Consider the following 25,312-nt stretch of genomic DNA (forward strand, 5'->3'; position numbering starts at 1 on the left):
AGAAAAAATGGCCTAGAGACTAGAACGAACTGGCAAGTGACTGAGGAGTGAAACCGGGTAATATAGTGAGCAACCTAATCAAGTGCAGCTGGTGATAAGGGAGTGAGGAACAGGTGAACGTGATTAGTGTTAATGGGCAAGAGACAGTAGGAAAGGTGAGGGAGGCCAGAGCGGCCGAGCAAACCTGACATGATGGTGTTTTTTTCTAACATCTTCCTCTAAGATGATATTTGTGGTAATCAAAAAATAGTTCTTACTTACTTACAACTGATCTATAAAGCAACAGTAAAGTATATATGCAACATAAAAACCTGTTATAAATGATGCCTTCTTAGAAAGTGGCCCCCAAAATGAACATACAACCCATACAGTCACACGCAGACAGTTCAGACCTGCTCCTGTATTTAAAGTATAGACATGGGATTGGAATCATGTTTTTAATCACACATTTTAATTCACACACTGACAGACTTCAGCATTTGATGTTTTTACAGAGTATGAAACCACATTTCAGCATATAGCCTGTACTATTTATGTTGATATCAGCTGAATTTTGTCACGAAAGAGCTCTCAAACCTCAAATCAAACAACCCGACAAGTCTCTCCTCAAAAAATTAGAGCTATGGCAGTCAGAAAAATGAAAAGGTCAGAGCCAGAATGTCAGAAAAATCTCTCCCCCCAAAGGTCACTGAGTGTCTGTCACTTACTGTCAGTATAACCTCTTTATCCAGCTATTCAACTTCTCAGTACATTTGTGTGCATGTGTGTCCGTGTACTGACCTGTCAGATGGTTTCTGAGCATCTCAGAGGTCTTGCAGTGCGATTCTTGCAAGGGTTTGGCTCCACCTTGCTTTTCACCTGCATACACACAGAGAGCAGGGAAACAAGTTCATATGGGTGAGTGACAGGATAAACATTATACAGATTAAAGATTTAAATGAATGAATACAGTGCATTGCAAAAATAATGCACGAATGGAGTGCTAGCAAATAGAGATGGGCCCGATCCAATCCTATACCGGTATCCGGTTCGATATTGATGTCAAAGCTGGAGAAGAATAGTCTGTAAAAGGAGAAGAAGGGGGCAAAAATTGGAAAGAGAAATTCAGAGGATCCCGAGTTCGAATCCAGTGCTGGCAAAAATGAAACTGGGCTTACCATACCATACATCTTAGAAAGGACAGACGGTGACCTGGCGCACAGACAAGAGTTAAACTACCGGAGGATATTCTCATTATCTGGTGAATGCAGAGTTTACCGCTGTGTAACGGGAGATTTCTGAAGGTAAATGCTTTGTGATGACATGTTTATCTGTCTCAGAAAGTGTAATACAGAGGTGTACAAGATCGCTAGTGGCATATTAGGATTCTTTTTCTTCTTCTAATGGTGTTTATTGGCGGTTTGCAAGCCAACCTAAGGTGCATTATCGCCACCTGCTGGCATGTTAGCATTCGCTTTAATGGTGTTGCTATATGGCTTGCTAATTGATGCTAATGTACCTGGCTAATTCTATTGTATGCTGTAAGCTAACTGCAAAATTAATTGAGCTCAGCATCCATCCATCCATCCATCCATTTTCCTCCGCTTATCCGGAACCGGGTCACGGGGGCAGCAGTCTAAGCAGAGGTGCCCAGACTTCCCTTTCTCCAGACACTTCCTCCAGCTCCTCCGGGTAAATGCCGAGGCATTCCCAGGCCAGCCAAGAGACATAGTCCCTCATGCGTGTCCTGGGTCTTCCCCGCGGCTTCTGACCGAGCTCCTCACCCTATCTCTAAGGGTGCGCCCGGCCACCCTGCGGAGGAAGCTCATTTCGGCCGCCTGTATCCGGGATCTTGCCCTTTCGGTCATGACCCGAAGTTCATGACCATAGGTGAGAGTCGGAACGTAGATTGACCAGTAAATCGAGAGCTTCGCCTTACAGCTCAGCTCCTTCTTCACCACAAGCTCAGCATGAGTGTGTGAAGAGACTTTTAGTTGAGAAAATTGACTAAGAGACATTGTGTGTGCTCGCTGAAGGACTTGGACCCGGAGACATTCCTTGGGCTTTTGTTTTTAATCCCGTCGCATAACCTGGAGTTCAGCTACAGTACGTTGCCGCCACGCCTAGTTGTTGATGCCGCCTGTTGTCTGCGTGTGTTCCCCTCATCTTATCATTCCAACATTGTCCAGTAACCAGTTCATCCAACTGACTGTCCATGGAGGTTGTGAGTAAAACTGTGCACGTACATTCAGAATTTGTTTTGGCTTGCTTTGCAGGTGAAAGGGTCACTCAGTTTGAGACCACAACGCACACAAGCATCGACTCAGGCCTGCAACGACTTTTGTTTATTTCAAGAACTATTTTAATTAGCAGAGTGAGAGTGTGTGTGGGCCCTATTTTATTTCACAAGTTGTATATACATTTAATTTTTTTCATTGGAATTTTAACTAAATTCATGTTTTGCATTCAAAATACAGTGAGTGTGTTTTATTTTGAGTATATTAAGGTGCATTTAAAAAGGAAATGATAACTGGCTAAAAAACCTTTGGGTTAAAATTGGTCTTAGTGGGTAAAATGCCATGGCATATGTTTTATTAGCATAGAAATATTGTGTTTGTTGATATTTGTAATTTTGGTGAAGATCAAATCACATTCAATGACCAATTTATGCAGAAAACCAAGAAATTGAAAATAGTGCCAATACTTTTTCTTGTGACTATATGACCCAAACTTAGCTAATACTTTTCAAAATCAGATCAATAAAATTAAATAAAGATAACCATAAAAAAATATTGAACCCAGGTGAAAAATTCACAAGCTACTCAGCATTAATTCAAATAAGCATATAAGATAGTTACAATGAACTCCACCACCAGCATTTTGAAACATTCTTTTGTTTTATTTACATTGTTTTATTACATGTACTACTACCTTACTTTTGGCTGTTCCCATTACTTAAATGAGTAATTTGGCACGGTTTTACATCAGATGCCCTTCCTGACACAACCCTCTCTATTTATCTGGGCTTGGGACCGGAACAGAAGTCACTGACGTGAAACCCCTGTGGTTGTGTATCTAGGTACACAACCACTCCTGGGGGCAAATTTAGAGTCTCCAATCAACCTAAGCTGCATGTCTTTGGATTGTGGCAGGAAGCTGGAGCACCCTGAGAGAACACACGCAGCACAGGGACAACATGCAAACTGTACACAGAAAGGCACCAAGTCGAACGGGGCTCGAACCCGGAACCTTCTTGCTATGAAACAACAGTGCTAACCACTGTTCTGCTGTGCCGCCCTGTAATAGTAATACATGCATTCAAGAAAATTATTAAATGTAAATGTGTGATGTCAGAGTTGATGGTGTTGTCTGTTCAGGTTGGCAGAAGACTTACCAAATCAGGAGGTGGGCCTGCTGCAGCTTGGCCTGAAGATCTTTAGGAATCTTTTCTTCATGGATTTTTTCTTTCTATTTTTCTGAACCTCCTCCATATGACTTTCCAAAGTTTTTAGTTTTTCAACAAATACCTCCATAGACTGCAGTCTTTCTTCCTTTAGGCACATAGCCTGGTTAATGGTCCTGACAGACTCTAGGAGGCTGCACCTTTCCTGATTCCACTGGAGCCTTTCATTGTCCAGGTGTTCCTGTGTTTGAAGAAATGCTGCATTCAGGGTGGAGGTTTCCTCCTTGTGTTCACTAAGGAGAGGGAACTTCTCCTGATTCCATTGGAGACATTCATTGTACAGGTCTATTTTCACCTGGATCCAATCTGTCTTCAAGCTGGAGGTTTCCACTGTGTGCTTGGCCAGAAGACAAGACTTCTCCTCCTTCCACTGGCATTTTTTTACTCTCCAAGTCCTGGATGAAATTTTCCGTTATACTGGAGGTTGCCTAAGGAGGCGGGACTTCTCCTGATACCACTCAATCATTTTCCAGAGCTGTTTTCGACCGGATTAAATCTGCCTTTAGACTGGCGATTGCCTTTTTGTGCTCAGTAAGGAGGCAGGACTTCTCACTCTCCCACTGGCTTTTGCTCTCCAAGTCCTGAGTCAATGTTGCCTTCAAACTGGAGGTTGCCTCCATGTGTTCAGTGAGGAGGCAGGACTTCTCCTGATTCCATTGGTCTCTTTCATTTTTCAGATTTGTTTTCACCTGGTTCAAATCTGCTTTTAGTCTGGAGAGTGTAACTTTGGTCTCACTAAGGAGGCCGGGCTTCTCCTGATTCCACCGGGCTCATTCATTTTCCAGATGTGTTTTTGCCTGGATCATATCCGACCTTAGTCTGTTAGTTGTGAAAATGGTCCCACCAAGGAGGCAGGACCTCTCCTGATTCCACTGGGCTCGTTCATTTTTCAGATCCGTTTTCGCCTGGATCATATCGGCCCTTAGTTTGTTGGTTGCATCCTTGGTCTCACTAAGGAGGTGGGACTTCTCACTCTCCCACTGGCATCTTTTGTTCTCTAAGTCCTGAGCCAACGTTGCCTTCAAACTGGAGGTTGCCTCCATGTGTTTAGTGAGAAGACAGGACTTCTCCTGATTCCACTGGTCTTGTTCATTTTCCAGATTTGTTTTCGCCTGATTCAAATCTGCCTTTAGTTTGGAGGTTGTGAACATGGTCTCATTAATGAGGCGGGACTTCTCCAGATTCCACTGGATTCGTTCCTTTTCCAGGTGTGTTTCTGCCTGGATCAACTTTGCCTCTAGTCTGGAGGTTGCTTCTGTGTGCTCAGTAAGGAGGCTTGTCTTCTCACTCTCCCACTAGCATCTTTTGTTCTCCAAATCCTGAGTCAATGTTGCCTTCAAACTGGAGGTTACGTCCATGTGTTCAGTGAGGATGTGGGACCTCTCCTCCTCCCACGGGGATTTCTGGGTCTTAAGGTTCTCATATTCTTTATTTTTGAGCATTTTTGCTCAACCTCTCTGACCAAGGCAACCTTTTCTTTAGCCAGCTCAGATATCTTCTCATCCTTTGTGCGAATGAGCAGATGTAGGTCAAGCTCAGGGATGTGACGAAGGCCCTCTTTGGTCTGTTCTGAGCAGACCTCAAACTCTTTGCTGGTCTTCTTATCAGCAGATTGTGCTTTGGTTGTCTCTGCAAAGAGTTTTTCATTGTTAACAGCAGTCTGTGCACTGATTTTGGTTGTCATAGCTGGCTGTAGTGCAGGTGGAACATTCAGTTCACTAACACCTAGGTTTCTAAAACAGGAAGCCTTCTTCTGAGTTTGAATGCTCTGATTCTTGCCCTTCTGTGCTTGCTGTAGGCAGGTCTCTTGGTCAGCCACCTGTTGGAAATTAACATTTTTCCAGGGGTTGACAGGCTGTGGCTTTTGGTCTGCCTGGCTGGCTGCTTCTTCAGTAGACTGCTTCACACTGTCTGCTGGTACCACAGATGGCTCTTGGATGACATTTTGGCTCCTGTCACAGTCAGATTCTGCAGACTTATTGCCTAAGTGAAGGGCATTACCTCCCTTATTCCTGTCCTTCATGACAACATATTGAGGGGTACTTCTGCCTTCATCATCCTGTCTTCTTAAACATATCTAGACAAATTTACTCCCCTTATTCTTGTCCTGACTGCTGAGGTTTTTTAAGGGCAATTCTGCCTTTTCTGCTTATGACACTGTCCTGTGCCTGCTGTTTAACGTCTGTGCCATTGTGCTGCAGGCATGCCTTCTGGTCAGCCACCCCTTGGAAATTCATTTTCCTTGGGTTAACAGGCCACAGCCAGCTGGGAGGCATTTTGTCCTCCTGGTAGACTGCTTTATCAGTACACTGGGGTTTTACCTTCTTTGCTGGTACCACAGATGACTTTTTGGTGGCAGTCTGGTCACTGTCAGACAAGTCTGACTGTTCACTATCACTGACAAGCTCTTCAGAGTCATTGTCGAAGTGGAAGACTTCATCTCCCTCATTCTTGCACGATGTATTCTTTTTGGTGTGTCAAAGAATTCATTGCCTTCATTCCCAGCCTGCCTGGTGTGTTTTTTAAGGGTAATTCTGCTTTTTCCACTTTTTCTTCTGTTGCAGTTAGGCATTTTAACAAGATTTGTTATCTCTCTTGCTCACTGTGTGATTTGGTCTGATAATTAATCTTCTAACTGCTCTGGAGCTGACTGTGCAGTTTGGTTTTCTGTAGTTTAGTCTGATGTAGAGTGTGGTCTGATGTAGAGTTTGGTCTGAGAGAGTTTTCTAACTGCTGATGTGTTCAGAGATCACAGCAAGTGTCTTTGGAATGCACGTCATAGGCAAATGGTTGCTACTGGACACCACACATACGCACACACGCACATTTAAACTCATTATTTAAACCTGAGCCATAGGGCTCAACTATCTTCATAGTTTTCCATGAACTGAAAATAAAAATGGAGGTGTGGGATTACACTGCTCAACCAGTGTGCCTGAGAAATCTGAAATATTTGGCTGAATACAGTCCTTTGCCAGTTTATTTGTACATTGTCATACATGGATTTCATATCTAATTAAACAATCAATTACAATGTACACAAATGATTTAAGTTCCATTGCACTCATTTGTAGTAGAATATACTTGCATTTGATAGTAATGCAATGTGTGAATAACTAAGTTAAATCGCTTAAAAATATTTTTAGTCATGACCACACCTCTTTATCCCCATAGACACAGAATATGAAGCTTAGTGATTGGCTGTTTCTTGAGGCAATGCATAATGGGAATTGAAACGTGGAATTACCATTGTTGCCAACTTGGCGACTTTTTTTGTCAAAAGCAACTGGCGACAAATCTAGTGACTTTTTCTGGTGTTATTGGAGACTTTTCTGGTGTTTTGGAGACTGACATGAAAGCACGTATCACTCTGCAGTTATTGTCCTCAACGAGCAGCGGGTACTGCCATGAGCGCCTCCCCCGTCCCAAAGCTCTCATAGTAGCCTCGCTGCAGTTCCAGCTACAGTCAGAGCAGAGAGGAGACCCGCTCCACATCCAGACTGCTAATGAATCACGCATGCGCAAAGCCGCCACTGAGCCCGGATAAAGGAGGAGGAATGGACGTAGAGCTCCACATAAGTCTTTTGATTAAATTTGATGTTCTAACACTTAACAATACGGGACAAAATTGATTTATGTAATGTGGCTCTAGACAAAGCACTGAAGTCATGAAGTTATTTTGAGAAGTGATGGCCTATTTCAATGGCAAAATAAAAAAAAACAAGCAAACTTCTAGCGACTTTTAGGACAGCCAATACCTACTTTCCTTAACGAGGAGTTGGCACCACTGCTAGCAAATAATATTAGACAGCTAAAGCCAGTGTGCGGGGTACAGTTCTATCGTACAATACAACCAATGAAGAGAAGGTGTAAGTTTGTATTGTGCTAGTTCAGTGTTTCCCCTTAGTAACTTAATGTGAATCTAACCTTATCCTAGTCCTGACCACTGATGGCGCCAAGGGAAACAGTGTTAAACAGGCCTTAGTTCCCAGTCAAGTGGCAATGTATGAAATTGAAGGCCAAATGGCCTTGCTCCTGAATCTGTGAAATTTATGTCCCGTTTCTATTCATCCTTCATTATTCATATTTAATATTTAGTGTGTAAGTGTCGATTATTTTATTGGAATGAAAGAGCTCATTTCGAAATTAGATCAGAACAGAAAACGTGGATCGACCCATCACTACTAGCAAAAATATTTTATTTTGACATCAGGAAACTGGCTGAATGTTTGATTCACCACATAATAAAAAGACTGGAGAGGAAAGGGTTGCAACACAGACTAAGGTAAGTGGTGGTAATTTATTTGTCTGTATTGTACAGTATAGGTGTGTGCGTTTGTGTGTGAGAGAGGTAATGGCAGGGATTGAGACTGGCTGTGATCACAGATTATCAAAACGGAACAACTGAGAGGAAGAGCCTGCGGGTGAAAGGAAAGGCTTGAGGAACAGATGCTCCACCTTGGACTCCTTTCAGACCTCTGGGGAGGATGACTGGTGGGGGCAGGGGGCGCACCCCAGTGGGAGACACTGCCAGAGGATTTGGTCTGGCATCCTGGGGCGAGGCGGAGGCGTCCAAACACTGTCTATAAATGGTGCGAAATGACAATGAAATGAGTCACGGTGCAGATAGCCTAGGATGCTGGGCTCTAATGGGACTGACAGTAGGGAATGATGAGTGTGCTGCCTGATTGTGGGGTCTGTTAAAACTACACCTTTAATGCAAAGTCTAAAATTAAGTGTCAAGCATTCCTCAAGAGAACAAGAGTGGGTGTAACCAGTTTTTCCTGCCCTGCTTCTGCAGACACACTCCTGTAAACATGGACTCTGTACAATATAAAAACACAGCAGGGAATTCCCCAGAACGGAGTTCTAGTTAAATACTGACAAAAAGACAGACATATCCACAGGAGTAGGCAGTTCAAATACCTGACATGTTTGCTAAGCGAGAGCATCAAGCTCTGTGGCCCATATTCCAAAGGTCAGCAGATCACAAGACTGCGCTCAATGTCGAAAGAAGCAAGGCTACATTGTATTACGAAAAGAAACTAGAAACACCTCCAACCAACTGATATAAAATAGAATGCTTACTGATGCTTTGCAACCATCAATATGAATTCTCACAATCTTGATTAGGCAGTTCCTTTCCATGTGAACCCACGTTTCACTAGACACAACCCATGCCAAAACTGAAAACTGTAGCGTTCACAGATTTATATCCTTCTTCATGCAGATAGCCTTCTTAACTGGAAGTCACAAGTGAGATCACATTTTTTGTTGCGGTGATCACAGAAAAACTATTCTTGCAGTGAGGATGTCTTTTCAGTGTAGTCTAACCGGTTTGTTTATACACCAAACACCATGCACTTCAACAATACAACTTTTCTAAGATGGTACAGTTTTGAATCTTTTCACATTTTAGTGATAATGCACTATTGTATTTTTTTAACAGCCAGCTTTCAGACCACTCCAGCAATCAGTACTTTTCTGTACAAGACATCCAAATGCAAGGTCAAAAAGTCACACGTACTGACTTTTACATTTCCAAACATACTTGAATCTGTACTCGTCTTCTCAGAAAATCATAACATGATCACAGACCTTAAAGCTCCAGTTCTAGGATTAGCAGTAATATATCATGACATATTCATAGCCATATTTTGAGTTGCATCATTGCAGGTCTCAGAATTAGCCAGTCAGTCAGAAGCTGAAGAGGCTTTCCCATGGTTTTTAAAGATGCAATTATTTCACTGAACCAATACCACAGTATTAGCTTTAATAAATACTGATTGTATTAATAATCAAAAGCATTGACAATAACTTATCAGACAAAATTTTCAGCAGCAAATAAAACCCAGTTTAAGATACATGTGAGCAATATGCGAGTGATTCATTTAACTTTAATTAAATGTTTCAAATAACTGGGGAGAGTGACAGGCAGAGCAGCTGATACCTGAGCTCATTTGTTTCTACTTTGATCACAGCTTCCTCAGGTGGAAACTGCCCTCCAGCACAGCAACCTGTGTCTGGTGTTAAGTCTTCACTTGAGATGAACAGAGGGGTGGTGATAATTTGTCTCAAGCCAAGGTGAAATGTTCAAATTGTTTTGGTTTTTATTTTTGACAAAAGGTCCTGACTAAAGATATTCAGTTTGTAAAACAAAATCTTCTCAGTAAAGAAACAAAAACCTGAGAATATTTGGTGCTTTTTCTTAAAAAAAATATATATATACACAACTACTTTGATAATCAGTTCATCCTTTCAGTCATTTCTCAAGCTAAGGTGCCAACATGTCCATGGTACCAGTTTCTCAGTGAGAATATCTGCAGTTTTACTTTGTCATATCAGTAATTGTAAATTGAATATCTTTGTTTTCTCTACTTGTTGTTGGACCAAAAAACGATGATCCAAAGAGCTCTGAGAAATTGGAATAGGTGTATAGTTGTCAGGGACCAAGCAGTAAGGCAAAAGACACAGCTTCCAAAGTTCAAAACAATGGGCTTTTTATTAACCCAAAAGGAAGGAAAAATACAAAATTAACATCAGATAAATTGGGCCCTAAAAGAGGTCGACAAAAGATAAGGAAACTCAAAATACAGCAAACTGAACTGTCTAATACCTCAACAAAACCAACTGACCTGACAAACGACACACACACACAAGGGAACATATATATTGGCTGGCCAAACCAATAACACACACAAGGGGTCAACTAAAGACACTACCAAAGGAATCAACTAATAAACACCAAACAGTCTGCTCTCAACTAAATATTTCCTTTAAATATAAAGAAATTAACATAACGTGACAAATAAAGTTCTAACATAAGCTACCAACAAATAAACAATACATTTCTCCCAAACTCCCCCCTTTCCTGTATTGGGCACTTGGTGCAGTCCAGGCCTAGTGGGAGCTATTTAAACCTGCTGCTTCCTCAGTCCAATCTGTCATTATTTTTGGTATTTTACAGACTAGATGGCTCAATCAATTAACGAAGAAAATAACAGGCAGATTAACTGACAATGAAAATGATGATTAGCTGCAGCCTTATCATGCAGTGTCTTGGAGGTTAGTGTCAGAACCATCACGATTGTCATAATAATTCTACATTACTTGATCCAAAAGTTTCAGAAATGTCTTTCAAGCACCGGTCTTCCATGGAATAAAGCCTCAAAGTTTTGAATCCAAACATTTTTTTTTTTACATTTTTCTTTTCCAAAACGTCTCCCTTCTTACTCTGTTTTCAGAGGGTTTGGATGTTTTACTGTACATGGGCAAATAAACTCTGGACAACCTCTTTTAAAAATTTCCAAACCAAAGATACAGCTAATAAGAGTCTGACCTCAGTTCTCTTTATTCCAGCAGTGGCCAAAGCCTCCTTTTCTGTCTCCATCGCCGACACACAGATCTGATGTGTGGCCAGTCAGCGCTCCATGTGCCCTGGCCTCACCTCCAAGCGCAACAGAGCCGTAAACCACACTGGCTCGGCTGTTATACACACTCATTACTATTTCACCAGCAGCGGAACAACAGCACTGACAGCTCCTGTGTCCCCAACATGAATAAGAGAAAAATCACCATCGCACACGTAAGCTAACAGTGGTTTAGCTTTCCAATCTGCCTTCACACACAGCAGCCAGGGACGGACACTCAGCTATGATTACTGACAAATAAATAAGACATCCACAGAAGCCTGCTCAGTCTGTGTGGCTATCACATGGTGTTTGGTGAAAGAAAAAGAAATGTAAAAGAAAAATTAGTATTTAATTATTTAGCAGTGTCACCAAAAAAACCACTACCATGCAATTACAATGACAAATGCAGTAAGTAAATATTCCATAAATTTTCTTACAGCGGATGAAAGAAAAAGCATAGGTCAGTTTCACTTTTGTGCTTTAGATCAGATGAGAGATTTTAAAAAATGCACAAGAATGAAGGAGGATGACAAACAGGCCAGCCCAGCTGATCGGATGATTTTATAAAGGGGAGTGTGAATGAGCGAGTCGTGCACACAACAGCCATTGACTCAGAGTGATAATGCTTGTCAGATTACTGTGCCAAGCCCACCAACAACGCACAGCCGGACCAAATCCCCGCTGAGAGGAAATTACATAACAATGACTGTTCAACAGTCCCGGAGGATCCTAAACAACAATCTGATGAGTATCATGAGTTCAGACACAACTGCAGGTGCAAACAGATGAGGAGCAGCGGGCAGAAATGTCTGGCTGTGTGGTCCTCCCTGTTTAATGCACCTGGTGATTCAGAGTGATTTACTGTATAGGACTGTATGCAGAACACAGCAGCAAGTCTCAGATAACATAAAATGTTACAAAGGCTCGCCGGGCTTCTTGCTTTTGTGTATTTAACTAAAGAGAATTATGCCGACACGTCATGTTCCTACACACCTCACCTCCTCCTTCCTCCAAAAAGAAGGCTGTTATAAAGAGTGGGCCTGCTGACACATGTGTAGCTATGTGTGGTGTATTGTACGGTGCTGCTGCTAGTGCCTGCTGCTCACTGGGGTGAGAGGTTAGATGAATATGTGGGGTCACAGCTGTACAAAAGACGAGAGGGTGCCGCAGGGCACAGCACTAACTGTACTGGAAGAATGCACTGCACATCATGCCAGCACAATAATGTGAAAAACAAGACTAATACTCTGCTAACAGTGCCATCATCATTAAGCATGGTCATTTTGTGACGGCCTCAGGGTTGGCCCTGTCGTCGTGCTTTTCCTTTTGTTCCAGGAAGTCACAGGGTGGAGCTGAGACCTTGTTGGAGAAGCAGCCCACCTGAGGATGCTTGGCTCAGAAGTCTGTACATCAGACATGTAAGATCCTCTCCCTCACTTCCCCTGACCCACTCATACAGACAGACACATACACTTCACAGACATAACCTTTTGTATTCATATTTGAAACATTTCATTAACTGAGTGGTCTTCCTCCTTTGTCACTTGTCAGGTTATAACAAACCGGGGGCTCGTCCAGGATGTGTAAATACCTTTCTTTCCATTCTGTCAGCCTCGCTCTAAATGTCTTTAAAGATTAACTGATTATCTGTTGGCAATTATTTTTCTGACGATTAACTGTAGTAGCAGAGATGCAACGACTGCAATTTTCTTAGCCAATTCCGATTTTGTCTAAGTCTGACCTGCTGATTCTGATTTTCTTTCTTAAGAACTATAAATAACATACAGTCATTTTGTAGCTTTAATTTAATGAAAAATTCAATTGTAATAAAAATAAAACATGTCTTAAGGTTTCACATTTTACATACGTCTTTCTCTCACTTTCCTTTTAAAAACCTCCAACTAAAGACGGAGTACAATATTTGTACTTCTCCAAATATAAACAGGTGCAACCGGTAATGGAAACAGAAGAATGTCTATTCCATCAGTCCAACTGAGCACAGTTTTTTTTAAGCATGTGTAGTGTGTACTGTGTTTTACCACAGGCTGAATACACTGTACATATACATGCATTTCATGTGTAGCCAGTAAATCTCTCGTTGTGTACTATTTGTCAGAGATTTGGATGTAGTTTCTCCGAGGTGTTTCTGTAGCCTCCTCTGTGTGTACAAAACATGTTTGTACGCCAAGCACCTCCAGTGCCCAAGTCAATACGCACCTGTCACAAACAAGAGTGCAAGCCTCAAGTTGCACGCAAGATGCTATGCGCTGCACAGGCTACACTTTTGGTCTGTGCCACCGCACGCACGACAGACTGTTGTGCTGCTAAAACCGATAGGCAAAGAATTGGAAATCTCAGCTGGTCACTGGTCAAGGACAATCGCACTGAAACCAGTTCGTTTCCGATCTCTGCTGATCAATCAGTGCATCTCTGTGGTAGACCGAGTTCTGTTTATGATAAAATGGAACAAATTTTGAAACTCTCAAATATCAAAAGTGGTATTCACTTTAAAAAACACCTGTCAGGCTGCAGTCAATACTGTACAGTCTGCTTCTCACTTGAGCTTGTGTTGTTCCAGTTTAACATTTGCTTTGGTCACATGTAGCATGTTGCACCTTGTGAATGCATTAGAAAAATCATCTAATACCATGATCAATGAGCAAATGTGCATTCATACATTACTCTCCACATACACACATCAGAGGTCTGAGACAACTCAGGTGTAGCATGTTGCACCTTGTGACTGCATTAGAAAAATCATCTAATACCATAATCAAGGAGAAACTGTGCATTCATATATTACTCTACACATGCACACATCAGAGGTCTGAGACAACTCAGATACACTATGGTCTGGTTCTTGCCCCTCCACTTGTGTGTAATATGCTCCCCATGAGGCGCTGCAGGCAGCGGTAATTATAGAAGCTCAGCTTGCAGACACATCACAAGAGAGGAGTATGTTTCAAGTGCAAACACACGACCAAAACATTACAGAAGCTTCCACTTAAACAAACCTTCTCTTGTAAATAGGTCTCCTCTAACAATTTTTCATGGTGTTTGGCCACATGTTAAGATAAAGTTATCAATTTCTAGACATGACAGTGCAGATGCAAACTAACCAGCAGGCTGCTGTCCAAGAATAACCCACCACTGCTTCAGGAAGTAAAGCCCGCATAATATTAGGAGCAAAGCCCGACCACATTTAGGGTTTGACAATGCTGTGTTTATCTAGCCCCCTCACAGTGACAACTGGAACACCCCTGCTCAGATATAAAAAGATGCTGGGCTGAACCCACTTCTCAACAGAATCCCAATCCTCAAACAGGCTGACCAGCAGAGCGTCTGCCAATGTCTTATAAACCCTGTGACAAATGGCAGCCCTATTTTCAGGAAAGCTGCCAAAAAACAAAACAACAACAACAACAACAAAAAACACAGCTGCCTGGAAGATAGAAGATGCTTACTTTGTTAATCAAGCTGAGTTGTCCTTATTGGCATTTAGTGGTCTGATATAGATGTGAGGCATGCAGGCGGGCACTCAGTGTGACAAGCTGGCCCCGCATGTGGTGCACAGTAAGCTAAGGAAGAGATGAGGCTGGGCCTGTGGAGCTCAGACAGCATCATTACAGAAACATCAGTAAGGAAAAAAGGAGGCGGCCTGGGGGTGGAAAGGGGAGTGGAGGCCGACAAGACTCCCAATAACAGCACCTGATGGCTGGATCTTCCACCGAGGACCTGTTAAAACCTGACATGTTTTATCTCATGAAACACACCAACAAGCTTGTTCATTAAGCTGTACAAATGTGACCCAAAACAAACAAGCTGAGTCTCTGGGGCCAGGATTAGAGAGATCAGACCAGCTGCGAGGCTGCGTCCTGCTATCGCTACACATGTCAATTACATAGATGCAGTTTCCTGTCTCTACGCCAGCATCAGGACCTGCTCTGCCCCTAAAGTGCTCAGAAATCTGAACATCTGGGCAAACAACGTGCTGATGAAGGTCAAGTGATGTGACTGAAAGCTCCAGAACAGATACTACGTGGAACTTGAGATTTTGTCTACTGCTGCAACGACCATCTCTACAGAGCTAGATATTCTATTAAATTATTATTATAATATATATTATGATTTATTTTTTAAAAGCTAAGTAATTTCCTAAATTCTCTAACTTCTTTTGCTCAATTTTGCTCAAAGAGAATTGAAAAGCACCTTTGTTTAGGATTAATTTCAGCTGTGGATGAATACACATTTGATGCTCTAGTGAGTATTCAGTGCACTGTGTGTGGGACTGAGCCAAAATAAACAGTGACCAAGCTTCTGGTAATAAAAGAACATGTCAACAGTGTTTCTAATAGTTTCTGGACAACAACAGAAAACTGTTGGTTACTACAGTAATGTAATATATTGTTGGTTTTGGTGTTTTCATATGATTGGTTGACAATAAGAAAAAGAGTAAATAAATGCTGCAACTAACTAACATTTTCAATATCAAATAATCTATCAGTTTTTTTCATTCTTTGATTATTCATTTAGTCAATTCTCAGAGTCCAATTTGTTCTATTTTATCCAGGAAAACAGAAAAGCAGCAACTCTTCACATTTGAGGAGCTGCAATCACACAACTGCAATTTTTGCTTGATTAAACAATTAATAAAATTGCTGCCAGCTACTTCCACACAGGATACTGCCAGCCTCATTCATTGAGCAGTCGTCATACCTGCTGCTAATGGCCTGTAAATACCATATACCTGGTAATGAAACGGATGTTGTCTTTTCTGCTTGAATGCAAAGTCACGCCTTCACTACCACATCTTGTTGAAAAGAAAAACAATCTGCTCATTGTTTGTTGGTGGCACAGATTGGGATCAATGCCAATGGTCTCCTTTCAGGAAACGAGCTACTGGTACATAATAAAAAATATGTTACAGAGCTTCAAAAGGCAACTGTGTCTTTATGCCACAGTTAAACACAGAGAACTCCTAGGAGCTTTCAGCAGTGTTAGTGGGGGAATACATCTGCCCTGCAACTGCACTACAGGCACACTGTAGTTACAAAAGAGGCAAAGCCATTAGTGACACATATGGACACTTGCTGGAAATGCCCCACTCAGCACAATGAGGCTGCTGCGGTGACAAAAGACAGCATCCCTCAGTCACACGTGTGACCCTTCTCACCGTCTGACCGAAATGAAACGCAGTCAAACCATAAAACTGTTGTGACATCAAGTCTTTGTGAAAGACAGACAAATGACTGACTTTGATTTGTGTCAGATGGCTGACGAAAGCTGCTCTCATGTAGAGTATGCGGGGGGTGAGTGTGACCTGTCCCACAGCTGACAGAAGACAGAGAGGCAATCACCACTGCCTGGACATCACTAATTCATTTGATACAACTAATACAGTCTGATACAACTGTCCTGCAATAACTCACACATTCATGATGATTTTATTGGTCAGCTGTTTCTCTTGGACAGGTGTTGATTCAATGTCACAGTAATTTTTATACGCTGTAGTTTCAGACACACATCTTGAATCAGGTGACTCTAGACAACTTGACAAGATTCAAAACACCTGAAAGTAGTAACTACACTTTTTAAAAGCCAATTACCATTTTATAGTACAATGAAAAAAAGTGGGAGTGCATAATGACTTGTTAGGACTTGGATTACTTCATTAGGACTGCAACTAATACTCATTATTGATTAAACTGCAGATTGTTTTCTCTGTTAAAGGGTTGGCAAGTCATTTCAGAAGCATTTTTGTTACATTTCTTGAATTTCTCTTTTCATCCTGATGGCAGTGAATCCATTAAATGCACCGACCACATAAAGAAAGAACATCCATCATCTGTGACAGCAGCAGGGCTCAAAAACGCCTGACCAATAATTTTACTCGTCCCAAGCGAAACCACTGGTTGCCTTACCTGCCTGTCAACCTACTTCCTACTTGCATGCAGTCTTCCCTTGCACTCAATGTGTGAGCCAAGAGTCTCCCACAAGACATTGCACTTGCTGACAGACATGTTACCACTCTGTTTTGATAGCTAAAGCTAGCAAGAGAAGGTACCCACAGCAGCTTTCTTTTACAAGCAGAGACCGTTGTTACAGGCCAGGCCTCACTTTTTAACACATACAGCCTTACAGGTAATGTTGTGACCTTCAAGCAGTGTGACAGTATGACAGTGAGAAGACGGCCGCACAGAACAGACTCCTTTTACATGCAGCCAGCTCTAAGTGTATAGATAGGATTGTAACGGGCATCAGAGGCCACATGCGGTGTTCGTGTTACCAAGACAAAATAAAGCCCATGTTTTGAATGGGGCTAGCTGGCCTCCCCCTTCACTTCTCCTCACCAGAAAAGCCTGGACTTCTAAGGCTAGTTACCGTCTTTGAGTCCAGGATAAAGCAACTTAGCCATGTACCAAGGCTCCCAACTACAGTTTGGGGCCTCAGGTGTGGGCGGGTAACACTGTATTCAAAAAGTTACAACTAAAAAGAAGTTGGATGCTGCAAGAAGTAAAACCAGAATGAACATTGGTGTTGGCTTTTGAATGACGGTGACAACTAAGGGAACAAAAGTGGCTGAAAAATGACACCACAGTGTCTGTATTTTAGTTTTGTTTTGTTTGGCAGGCATTTGTTATTTTCCTGAAACCTCTAAGTAGTAGTCTGGCAGTGCGCATTGTGTTTTGGAGCAAAGTCAGAACAAAAGGGTGGGATTTCTTCAGTTGTCTACTTTCAGAATCGAGCTTTCTCTTGGTGTTTTTTCCAGGATCACCAACCCTGCCTTGAAGTGACTGTTTTGTCTATAAAACATCAAACAGTGAAAAATAATTTCTAAAACTTTCCCCCAGTCCAAGGTCACATCTTCAAATGTCTTCTTTTACCCAACAAACAAATGCATTTTTGCATAAGGTTAATAAAATGATAATTCAGTTACTAAAACATAGTTTTCCATTAATTTCCTGTTGATCGACTAATTGTTACATCCCTATAATTCAGATGTAGTGGTCACTTGTAGGCTTTGTTCCGTTTCCAATTTGTAAATCTGTTGAACTGTGTTTCTAATATTCAGTATGCCCTGGAGTTTAATCCAACAGCAGCACAAACTACAGCCTCAAAAATGAACATCAGGTTCAATCTAACATTATTACCTTCACCACCAAGGTACAATTTATTGCAGGACTGCAAACTCTTTTTAGCCACGTAGTCAAAATACTAAACAAAAAGCACATTCTGGGTATCTCACTCAAAAACAAACATTTCTTCAGCAGCCACCATAATTTAGCAGTCTATAATTTTCTCCTTCTCCACAAGAAGAGCCTTCTTCTAGACCTCAAAAGTCCTCTTGGTTACATAATGAAAGCCTTTCAATACTTGTATGCGTTAGAACTTCTGCTGTTTACCCTCCGCTGATTTAAACGAGTTGTGCAGGTTTGCTGTGTCGATACTGTGCTGTAATAGATGTTGATTCGTAGCTGAGAATTCATTCATAAACAATGTAAATAGTCGGAGTAAGAGTCCGTCTTCGTGTTAAAGCCTATACAGCTGCAGGACAGCTTTCCCAATCAGCACATTCAGTCTCATCCCGCAATCAAATCAAATCTTTTCTCATCAAAACTACTCAAACGTGATGGTTTAATTACACTATAAATACTGGGTTTCGATATACATCATATAGAACGGAGAATATTACCGTTTCTGTCGGTTGTGTCCCTCGGTGTTGGACTGTTCTCTCGCTCTCTCCGTACCTCTATTTACTGCCCAGTGTTTAGGCTTTGCGAGCGTCATGCGTCACTTCCGGACACTCTGGCCCGTCCACCTGTACCGCGCGGTACAGCGACGTCCTCGAAGATCGTCTAATGAAAGGATAACTCCAGCAAAAGCTGAAAACGTAGCCCAGCTTTCGCTCTGAAAATGGGCAGAGAGCAGTAGGACCGCGTCTCACAAACAAGCCAGTGTTTGTTAGATCAAGCTGAAAAGGTGGAGATTTCTGTCCATTGGGATACAGCAAAGTACATCTACTCCGGTACACAATCACGTAGCCTACCTTAGTACTTGACTCTGTCCATGTTATCGCCGCTACAACTCAGGGGGAAATATCACTCTTTACTCCACATTATACTACTGTACATTTAATAAGTCGCTGTTGTAGATACCATAAGACACCTGAGATGTAACCCTGGTCGCACTGTGAGTCCTTTTCTGGGAACAGCTGCCCTCTGTGGATATGAAATAAGTGCAGAGTGGGAGCTCTTTCTTTACGTCCTCTCTGACACTGTGATTAAAAATAGTCTCTTTTCAATGGCACTGAGCCACCGGGGATTTACAGGACTCATAATATTAAAAACATGGACGTCCGAATAAAGTAACACGTTTTATTGTTGAGCAGGACACTTTGACTCAAGCCCCCACTGGAACTTTACCTGTCAGTTCATGGCGTCACCGACGACACACATAATGTTACCACTGTGTGGATCACAGTCTAATGATTTTTGTCTTAGGAAAAGGGGCTTATCTAGAGATGCTAAACCAGAATGAGGGAATGAGGAGGGTGTGAAACTAAATGTGTGAAACCGATACCGCATCATGTGGCTGCCTCAGCCTGAACCAATCCACGCTCTCGGAGGCTGCTCCGAAACTAAAGCAAGGCTGCATGCTTGGCTGGTGGAAGAAAAACACTGTGGAAAACTAGAGCACATATAGACATATGCATAAAGGAATATCAAAATGCTCAGCTGGAGTTTAATTTCTCTGTAGAACAGAGTGAGAGAACACTGGGAGTCAAGTCAATCTGAAGTATAGGTAACGTTTTAATAATTATAAAGGCTAAGAGGCTTGATTATATGAAGGTCACATGTAAAAAAAAATAAAACAAATAAAAGCACCATACACTAACACCTTGACATAGAGGAGAACTGAGTAGATAGCAGCAGCAGCATTGTGTCTTTACAGTGTCTTAGGTGCTTTAAGTGCAACAGAATTAATGTAAGTCTGCCTTAACAAAAGGCCACATTTAATAGGCAGAAGTAACCCTATGGATGAAGAGACAGGCTTATAGATACAGCAGTGTGAAAATCAGAACTTCCTGTTGTGCAGCTCAGCAACTTGCCGTAGAGAGTCTCTTTGGCTTGAGTTAAGTCTCATTTTGCTGCTCAATTCCTGCCACTGAAGAGAATTGTTGCTCTGCACCACCTAAAACAGTGGAGATGATGACAAAGCCACACACTTCAGTGAATTATGACCTGAATCTGTCCAAAAGTATCATCAAGAAATCAGAGGAGACTAATTAACATATCAGTCAAGTTCTTCCCGTAAAAGTAAAATAATGGATGCACTACATCTTTTCAAACTTTATAATAATAATGTTCTCACCATATTATTTATATCTGCCATCAATGGACTCGTTCTGTCCAGGTGAATGTTCAGGACGGTGGTTTCCACCCAAGCATTATCTGTATTCCTGCAGTCGTCCACATAACCCTCAAACACCTAAAACACAGTAACAAATCAAATGCAACAACTAACAAGTACTTAAAGTCTTATATTCCATAATCCTGTGTTTTTTTTCAACAAAACGTGCCTGTTACCAGCTGCAGATAATACAGGGATGCCCCCTGGTGTCCAGTTTCACGGCTTTCCTCCAAAAGTAATAGTAACATTGCCTTTGCATGTGAATTTCTTTACTTCATTGAACTTATTGCTGTTTTTTTATTCATTGGTGTATTTTTTGACTATCTGTAAACCAAACAGTCCCTCTAGATTTACTCTAAAAAGACAAACTAAAGTGTTGGAAAGGCCTACCTTTGTTCCCTCTGATACTTTTGCATTTATTTTTTCATACAGAGTTTTCCCCATGATTCTCTTTAGACCCACTGGCAGGTGATCAGCAGCTTTGACAGGTCCCTGAAGGTTTAAAAACACAAGAAAACTTTACATTTATGAGATCAGCTGTATCATTAAAATAACGCCTGAAATGAATCAACATCTGGACTCACCCCAGGTAAAGTCAACGTTCCCTGGCTCTCGTCCCAAACTGCCAGGTACTCCAATACACTGCCCTGGCTGACTCGCCCGCTGTAAAAATTTATTTTAAAGTCTGAGATCATGCCATGCACTCCAGTAGCAGTGACACAACCTTTTTAAAAGGTTCCATTTGTAAGGTCATGAGATGACCTACCGTGTAAGCACAAGGTCCATATTCCGATTTGGACCCAAATGGTGGAGTGCACCTCGTCCCCTGATGCCTGTCCTCCCTCCTGGGTTTCTAATGACAGAGGAAATATGTGCTTGTAAGGTTACTGCAAGTGCCATTTGTTGCCTTGTGTTTCCTATCTTGTATCATACCTGTATGAATCCAAGGCATCTGATTCTGATCTGTAGGGAGAAAGAAGACAATTGAAGTGATAAGGAGTTTAGCAGGAGGTTGCCTTGCAGCAGACTCTGGCTTATGTCTGAAAAGTTAGTTGCTAAAGTTATTCAGTTTAGCTCAGAATATTTCAAAATGTAACCTCCAGCAGGGATGCATGGATAAACTGAGGACCATTCATTATTCACTAGTAAAATCTTTATTTTCATAGGCAAATCTTTAGTTTTCTTGATTTAAAAAACATTTAGCTTCAAATTTATCCACACAACAAGCCTGATAGGAAACATTTTGTATGGTCTTCTCATACATACCCATCCACTTGGTCCTCACTGCCTTCAGAGGTATAATTCTTTGGCTCGTATAAGCTGAAGCTGACCTAAAAAAATTAATAAAAAAACAGAGGACATGAAAACGAACTGAATTCAAAAGACCTAAACCATTTTTTCAAGCAGAGCTGGTGATTTTACAGTGGAATTGTACATGACATACCTCCCATGGCACCTTCTCATCAGGCACAGGGAAACGTGTGAGTTTGCTGTTTGGGTAGCACAAGTGACGGGCGTTCACATGGAGCTCACTCTCTTTCTCTGGCTGATTTGTTAAAGTGTCAGGGATTTCATCTTTTGTGATTGAAGCTGCAGCGAAGAATATAAGTGAGTAAAAACTATAGCAGAGTGTTGAATTGAAAATTGAAGACAAAAATATGTAAATTAACAATTATAATGAATGAGGAGGTTGGTTGCTGACTCAGTGGTTCGGCTGGTTTTGCAGCATGACCCTGAGATTTCAGGTGGTCCATAATCCACTGCAGGGCTTTGGTTGACTGGAGAACCTGATGAGGCATCCATGAGAAGGTGAAATACTTTAAATAAATGCTTACGTTGATGACTGATCTTTCACAGGGTCATCTGGAAATGAAATTCCACAAAACACATATGGGTGTGTCATAACCTGGTTCTCCAGTCGGGCCAGTCTTTTCACCATGGAAGCAGAGCTCGTCTCCTCTTCACTCTCCAGTCGATCGGTTATGATGGTAACCCTGAGAAAACAAACAAGGGCAGTATGCTTGAATATGACTCAAAGATTGCTTGATGTTATAAACTTGCTATGTTCAGCCAAAGTACAATTTTAACCTTACGAAACCATAGCAATGAAAACCTACAGCCACTTGGCTTAGCTTAGCAAAAAGCATAGAAATGGGGAAACAGCTAGCTTTACTCTGTGCAATGGTAACTAAATCTCTGTTTTGGTCTTTATGCTAAACTAATCCAAACAGTTTCTAACCCCAGACTTCTATTTAAAGGACACACATGAAAGTGTCGAGAAAGCAAATATGCACAAGTCTTGTTGCCTATTCACAGTGTGCACCCAACAGTTACAGAGCAGCATTTTTAGGATTTATTTAAAATCCAATCCAAAGTCCAATAATCTCACTTCTTTTTGCTTTGCTCTGGTCTCCACCCACTGCAGTGAAGCAAATATCTGCCATTGTAGCAGTCAAATGTTCCACTGTGTTCACAATTACGTCACTAACTTTTCTTAATCTGCTCTTTGGTGCTGGGCACATTGAATTCATCGGAACTTTTCTTGCCAAAAAAACATCTGCTTGCTGTTGCTGGAAACAACGCTAACGAGCAGTGAGAATGAACCACATAAAGCTTTGGGCCTTAAAACCAAAACAGTTTGCTGAAAGACAATGCAACTGCTCTGCAGAGCTAAGGGGAAGTACCAAGATTGGTAAATTCACTGTATGTTTGTCATAGTGAGTCACATTATACAGTACATAGTCATTTGACCCATTATTAATAAAAAGAGATTAATTAGGGGTTGATTTAAAGCCTTAATGTTTATTTCTAACCAAATTCCCTGGGGCTGTGGGGCCAGGCCCCTAAAAAGAGGTCAGAAGATGATTAATGGGATACATCAAAATCAAAATACAGTACAGTATATGTGCTGCAAAAATTCTGTTCATTGTTTCAGAGTTTCTTTTAAAGTTAGTTGCAGCAAGATGCTGGACAGTTTTGTCAGCACCTGTCTCTAAAATAATGAATGAAACCATCTGAGAAAGATAATCGCACTTTGTTTGAACTGCTCACAACTCAAACACATTAAATTTGTGATGAGGGTACATTAGGATACTGAGCTACATTCTTGTGTAATTTTACTTTTGGGCTGTGTCCAGGATGCGCCCCTCCATGCTTTGGCTCTGTTCCTGCTGTGTGGACAGCAGATATCTGTCCTTCATCAAGGCCTCCCAGGTCAGAAGCTCTTCTTCCTCTGTTTGATCAAGCTCATTTTCTGAAAAACAGTGTCACATGCTTGACGTCACTACCACAAACTGTATATGAGGATTGTTATATACAGATTATGGTTATTACCTTAATAATACTTCAACATTTGCATAAGCACATAAATGTCTATTTCAGACAAACTGGGATTTAGTTTCTGGTACCAAAAAATCATTCACAGCTTCACCTATAAAGGGGTCAAAGGTCACTGACCAGGTGTCTCTGGACAGTCAGAGAATCATCAAGAGGAAAACTGAAGCATCTCGGGGACGGCTGAGCAAACTCCACTTGCTGATGAAGGCCACAAAGTGCAGCTGAAAACTTTGTAAAATCCAGCAAGTGCCTCTTGTAGCCTATTAAGACTTTTTTCTCTACTTACTAATTATTTCCATGATTAGCTGTGAACGTTCAAGCTCAAAAAAGAACAAATTCAAAAAGTTAGAATTGTACACTTGACCTAGAAAAACTCTTCACAAGGTCCAAATAGTTGTTCCAGCAGGTGGAGATAGTCAGCTGTTATGGGGGTTATTACATTTTTATCATGTGAACTAAGAATGGAACTGTGGTCATGTGATAACAAATGGTTGTTAATGTAAAATCCATTGCAAAAACATCCATGTACAAGCTCGCAAAGGGAAAAAAATGGTGGTTTTGCCAAAGCAGATCTGGGAATATGACATGTTTTCTTCAAGGCCCTGAATATAAAGACCATAATTTGGCTCAGGAATGGACCATTGTAGTCTAACATCAAGTTCTTAACAAGGTGATAAAGCTAAACAAGAGAGGTGGTCTGCAGCATATAATCTAATGTCACGATTGGAGGAGTACAGTCTGCTGTAAAAGGTAGAATTGGTCTGGATGGGATCATTGCTTTTCCTTTTTTAACACTGTAGTTGATTTGCCAGACACTTTCTACCTGATGAGTTACTATGTTGAAAGTTGTTAGATGAGGAATTGTGTTTGGTTATTTTGTGTGTACGATAGTTTCAAGTTGAGTTTTAAGCTGGTTCAGTTTGTTTTGTGTTTGTTCACTCGGGATGTAATTGAATTTAACGAACTCTACTTTCAGCAAAGGCACAAACAAATGATTCAGTACTTACTGAACTCTTTGCAGACGATGGGCCGCCTGCACAGTACCAAGTAAAGATGGCTGAGGATGATAAAAGGAGGCGGGGCAGCAGGACGACTGTGATACTCCTTAATTAGCTCATATCTCTGAAACTTCCATATTATGTCTGTATTGTCCTGCACTACCTGGAACGTAAAGCTGCAGAAGAAAGCAAAGGTACACAGAGACTAAAGTAGTGAAAACAATACGACATCAGCATCTAAGCTACTTTTAGGACTCACACTACTAAAACTACGACTGAGTAAGGGTACAATGATATTGAGGACAACTCACTTGAAGATAGCTATGAGCAGGTTGAGTAACAGTATGTTGGCAAAGAGCAAGTAAACACAAAGCATAATGATGGTGAGCCACTCAGGAAAGGCTGGTGTCTGGTCCTCATTTAGCACAGGACACTTTGGTTTCAGAGGATCTGTGCCATTTGTGCTGCAGGAGTTTATGTCAAACTGAATTTCTGCAGATAGCAAAAAGATTGTTTCACTTGACAAAACTACAGAATGTTTCAGCTTCAGATAAAGCGGTATTTTTTTCTACTCACTATCAATATCTGTGGGAAAATTCCCAAATATGATGAGGTATGGCTCATAAACTGCCCCGCGGAGAATCCAGTCCAGCCGATTGTCGTTGTGAATGAGAATGCCTTGTTTGGCCACACCGTATGCCACCACCCCGATA

At 41.4% G+C, this 25,312-nt stretch overlaps 2 protein-coding genes and 1 long non-coding RNA gene across 4 annotated transcripts in view; 1 reads left to right on the forward strand and 2 right to left on the reverse strand.

Moving 5' to 3' along the window:
• Window positions 1–18,629, reverse strand: part of map3k13 (mitogen-activated protein kinase kinase kinase 13) — a 41,798-nt gene extending 23,169 nt beyond the window's left edge. The window contains exons 1-3 of one of the 2 annotated variants that reach the window (XM_020594801.1): window positions 18,548–18,622; window positions 7,901–8,025; window positions 781–858 (exon numbers count right to left, since the gene is read on the reverse strand). The gene's annotated coding sequence lies outside the window, so the exon portion shown is untranslated. Of the gene's footprint in view, window positions 1–780; window positions 859–7,900; window positions 8,026–18,547 lie in introns of both variants that reach the window. The other variant, XM_020594800.1, reaches the window with a different exon arrangement.
• Window positions 10,802–12,634, forward strand: LOC109957150 (uncharacterized). Its single transcript, XR_002274504.1, has 3 exons — window positions 10,802–11,027; window positions 12,153–12,272; window positions 12,406–12,634. It is a non-coding gene; the product is annotated as an uncharacterized LOC109957150 (long non-coding RNA).
• Window positions 18,630–19,297: 668 nt separating the features above from the next.
• The window catches only part of trpm2 (transient receptor potential cation channel, subfamily M, member 2), a 15,098-nt gene continuing 9,083 nt past the window's right edge, over window positions 19,298–25,312 (reverse strand). Inside the window, exons 20-33 of the mRNA XM_020594685.1 lie at window positions 25,176–25,307; window positions 24,911–25,091; window positions 24,609–24,775; window positions 23,386–23,518; window positions 22,172–22,259; window positions 21,968–22,052; window positions 21,710–21,855; window positions 21,532–21,596; window positions 21,199–21,228; window positions 21,032–21,118; window positions 20,850–20,928; window positions 20,656–20,757; window positions 20,227–20,343; window positions 19,298–20,046 (exon numbers count right to left, since the gene is read on the reverse strand). Of these exons, the coding sequence (XP_020450341.1) occupies window positions 19,930–20,046; window positions 20,227–20,343; window positions 20,656–20,757; window positions 20,850–20,928; window positions 21,032–21,118; window positions 21,199–21,228; window positions 21,532–21,596; window positions 21,710–21,855; window positions 21,968–22,052; window positions 22,172–22,259; window positions 23,386–23,518; window positions 24,609–24,775; window positions 24,911–25,091; window positions 25,176–25,307 (1,529 nt within the window). The 3' untranslated portion in view covers window positions 19,298–19,929. The remainder of the gene's footprint in view (window positions 20,047–20,226; window positions 20,344–20,655; window positions 20,758–20,849; window positions 20,929–21,031; window positions 21,119–21,198; window positions 21,229–21,531; window positions 21,597–21,709; window positions 21,856–21,967; window positions 22,053–22,171; window positions 22,260–23,385; window positions 23,519–24,608; window positions 24,776–24,910; window positions 25,092–25,175; window positions 25,308–25,312) is intronic.

The sequence above is a fragment of the Monopterus albus genome, unplaced genomic scaffold (genome assembly GCF_001952655.1).
Source record: "Monopterus albus unplaced genomic scaffold, M_albus_1.0 scaffold24.1, whole genome shotgun sequence".
Lineage (NCBI taxonomy): Eukaryota > Metazoa > Chordata > Actinopteri > Synbranchiformes > Synbranchidae > Monopterus > Monopterus albus.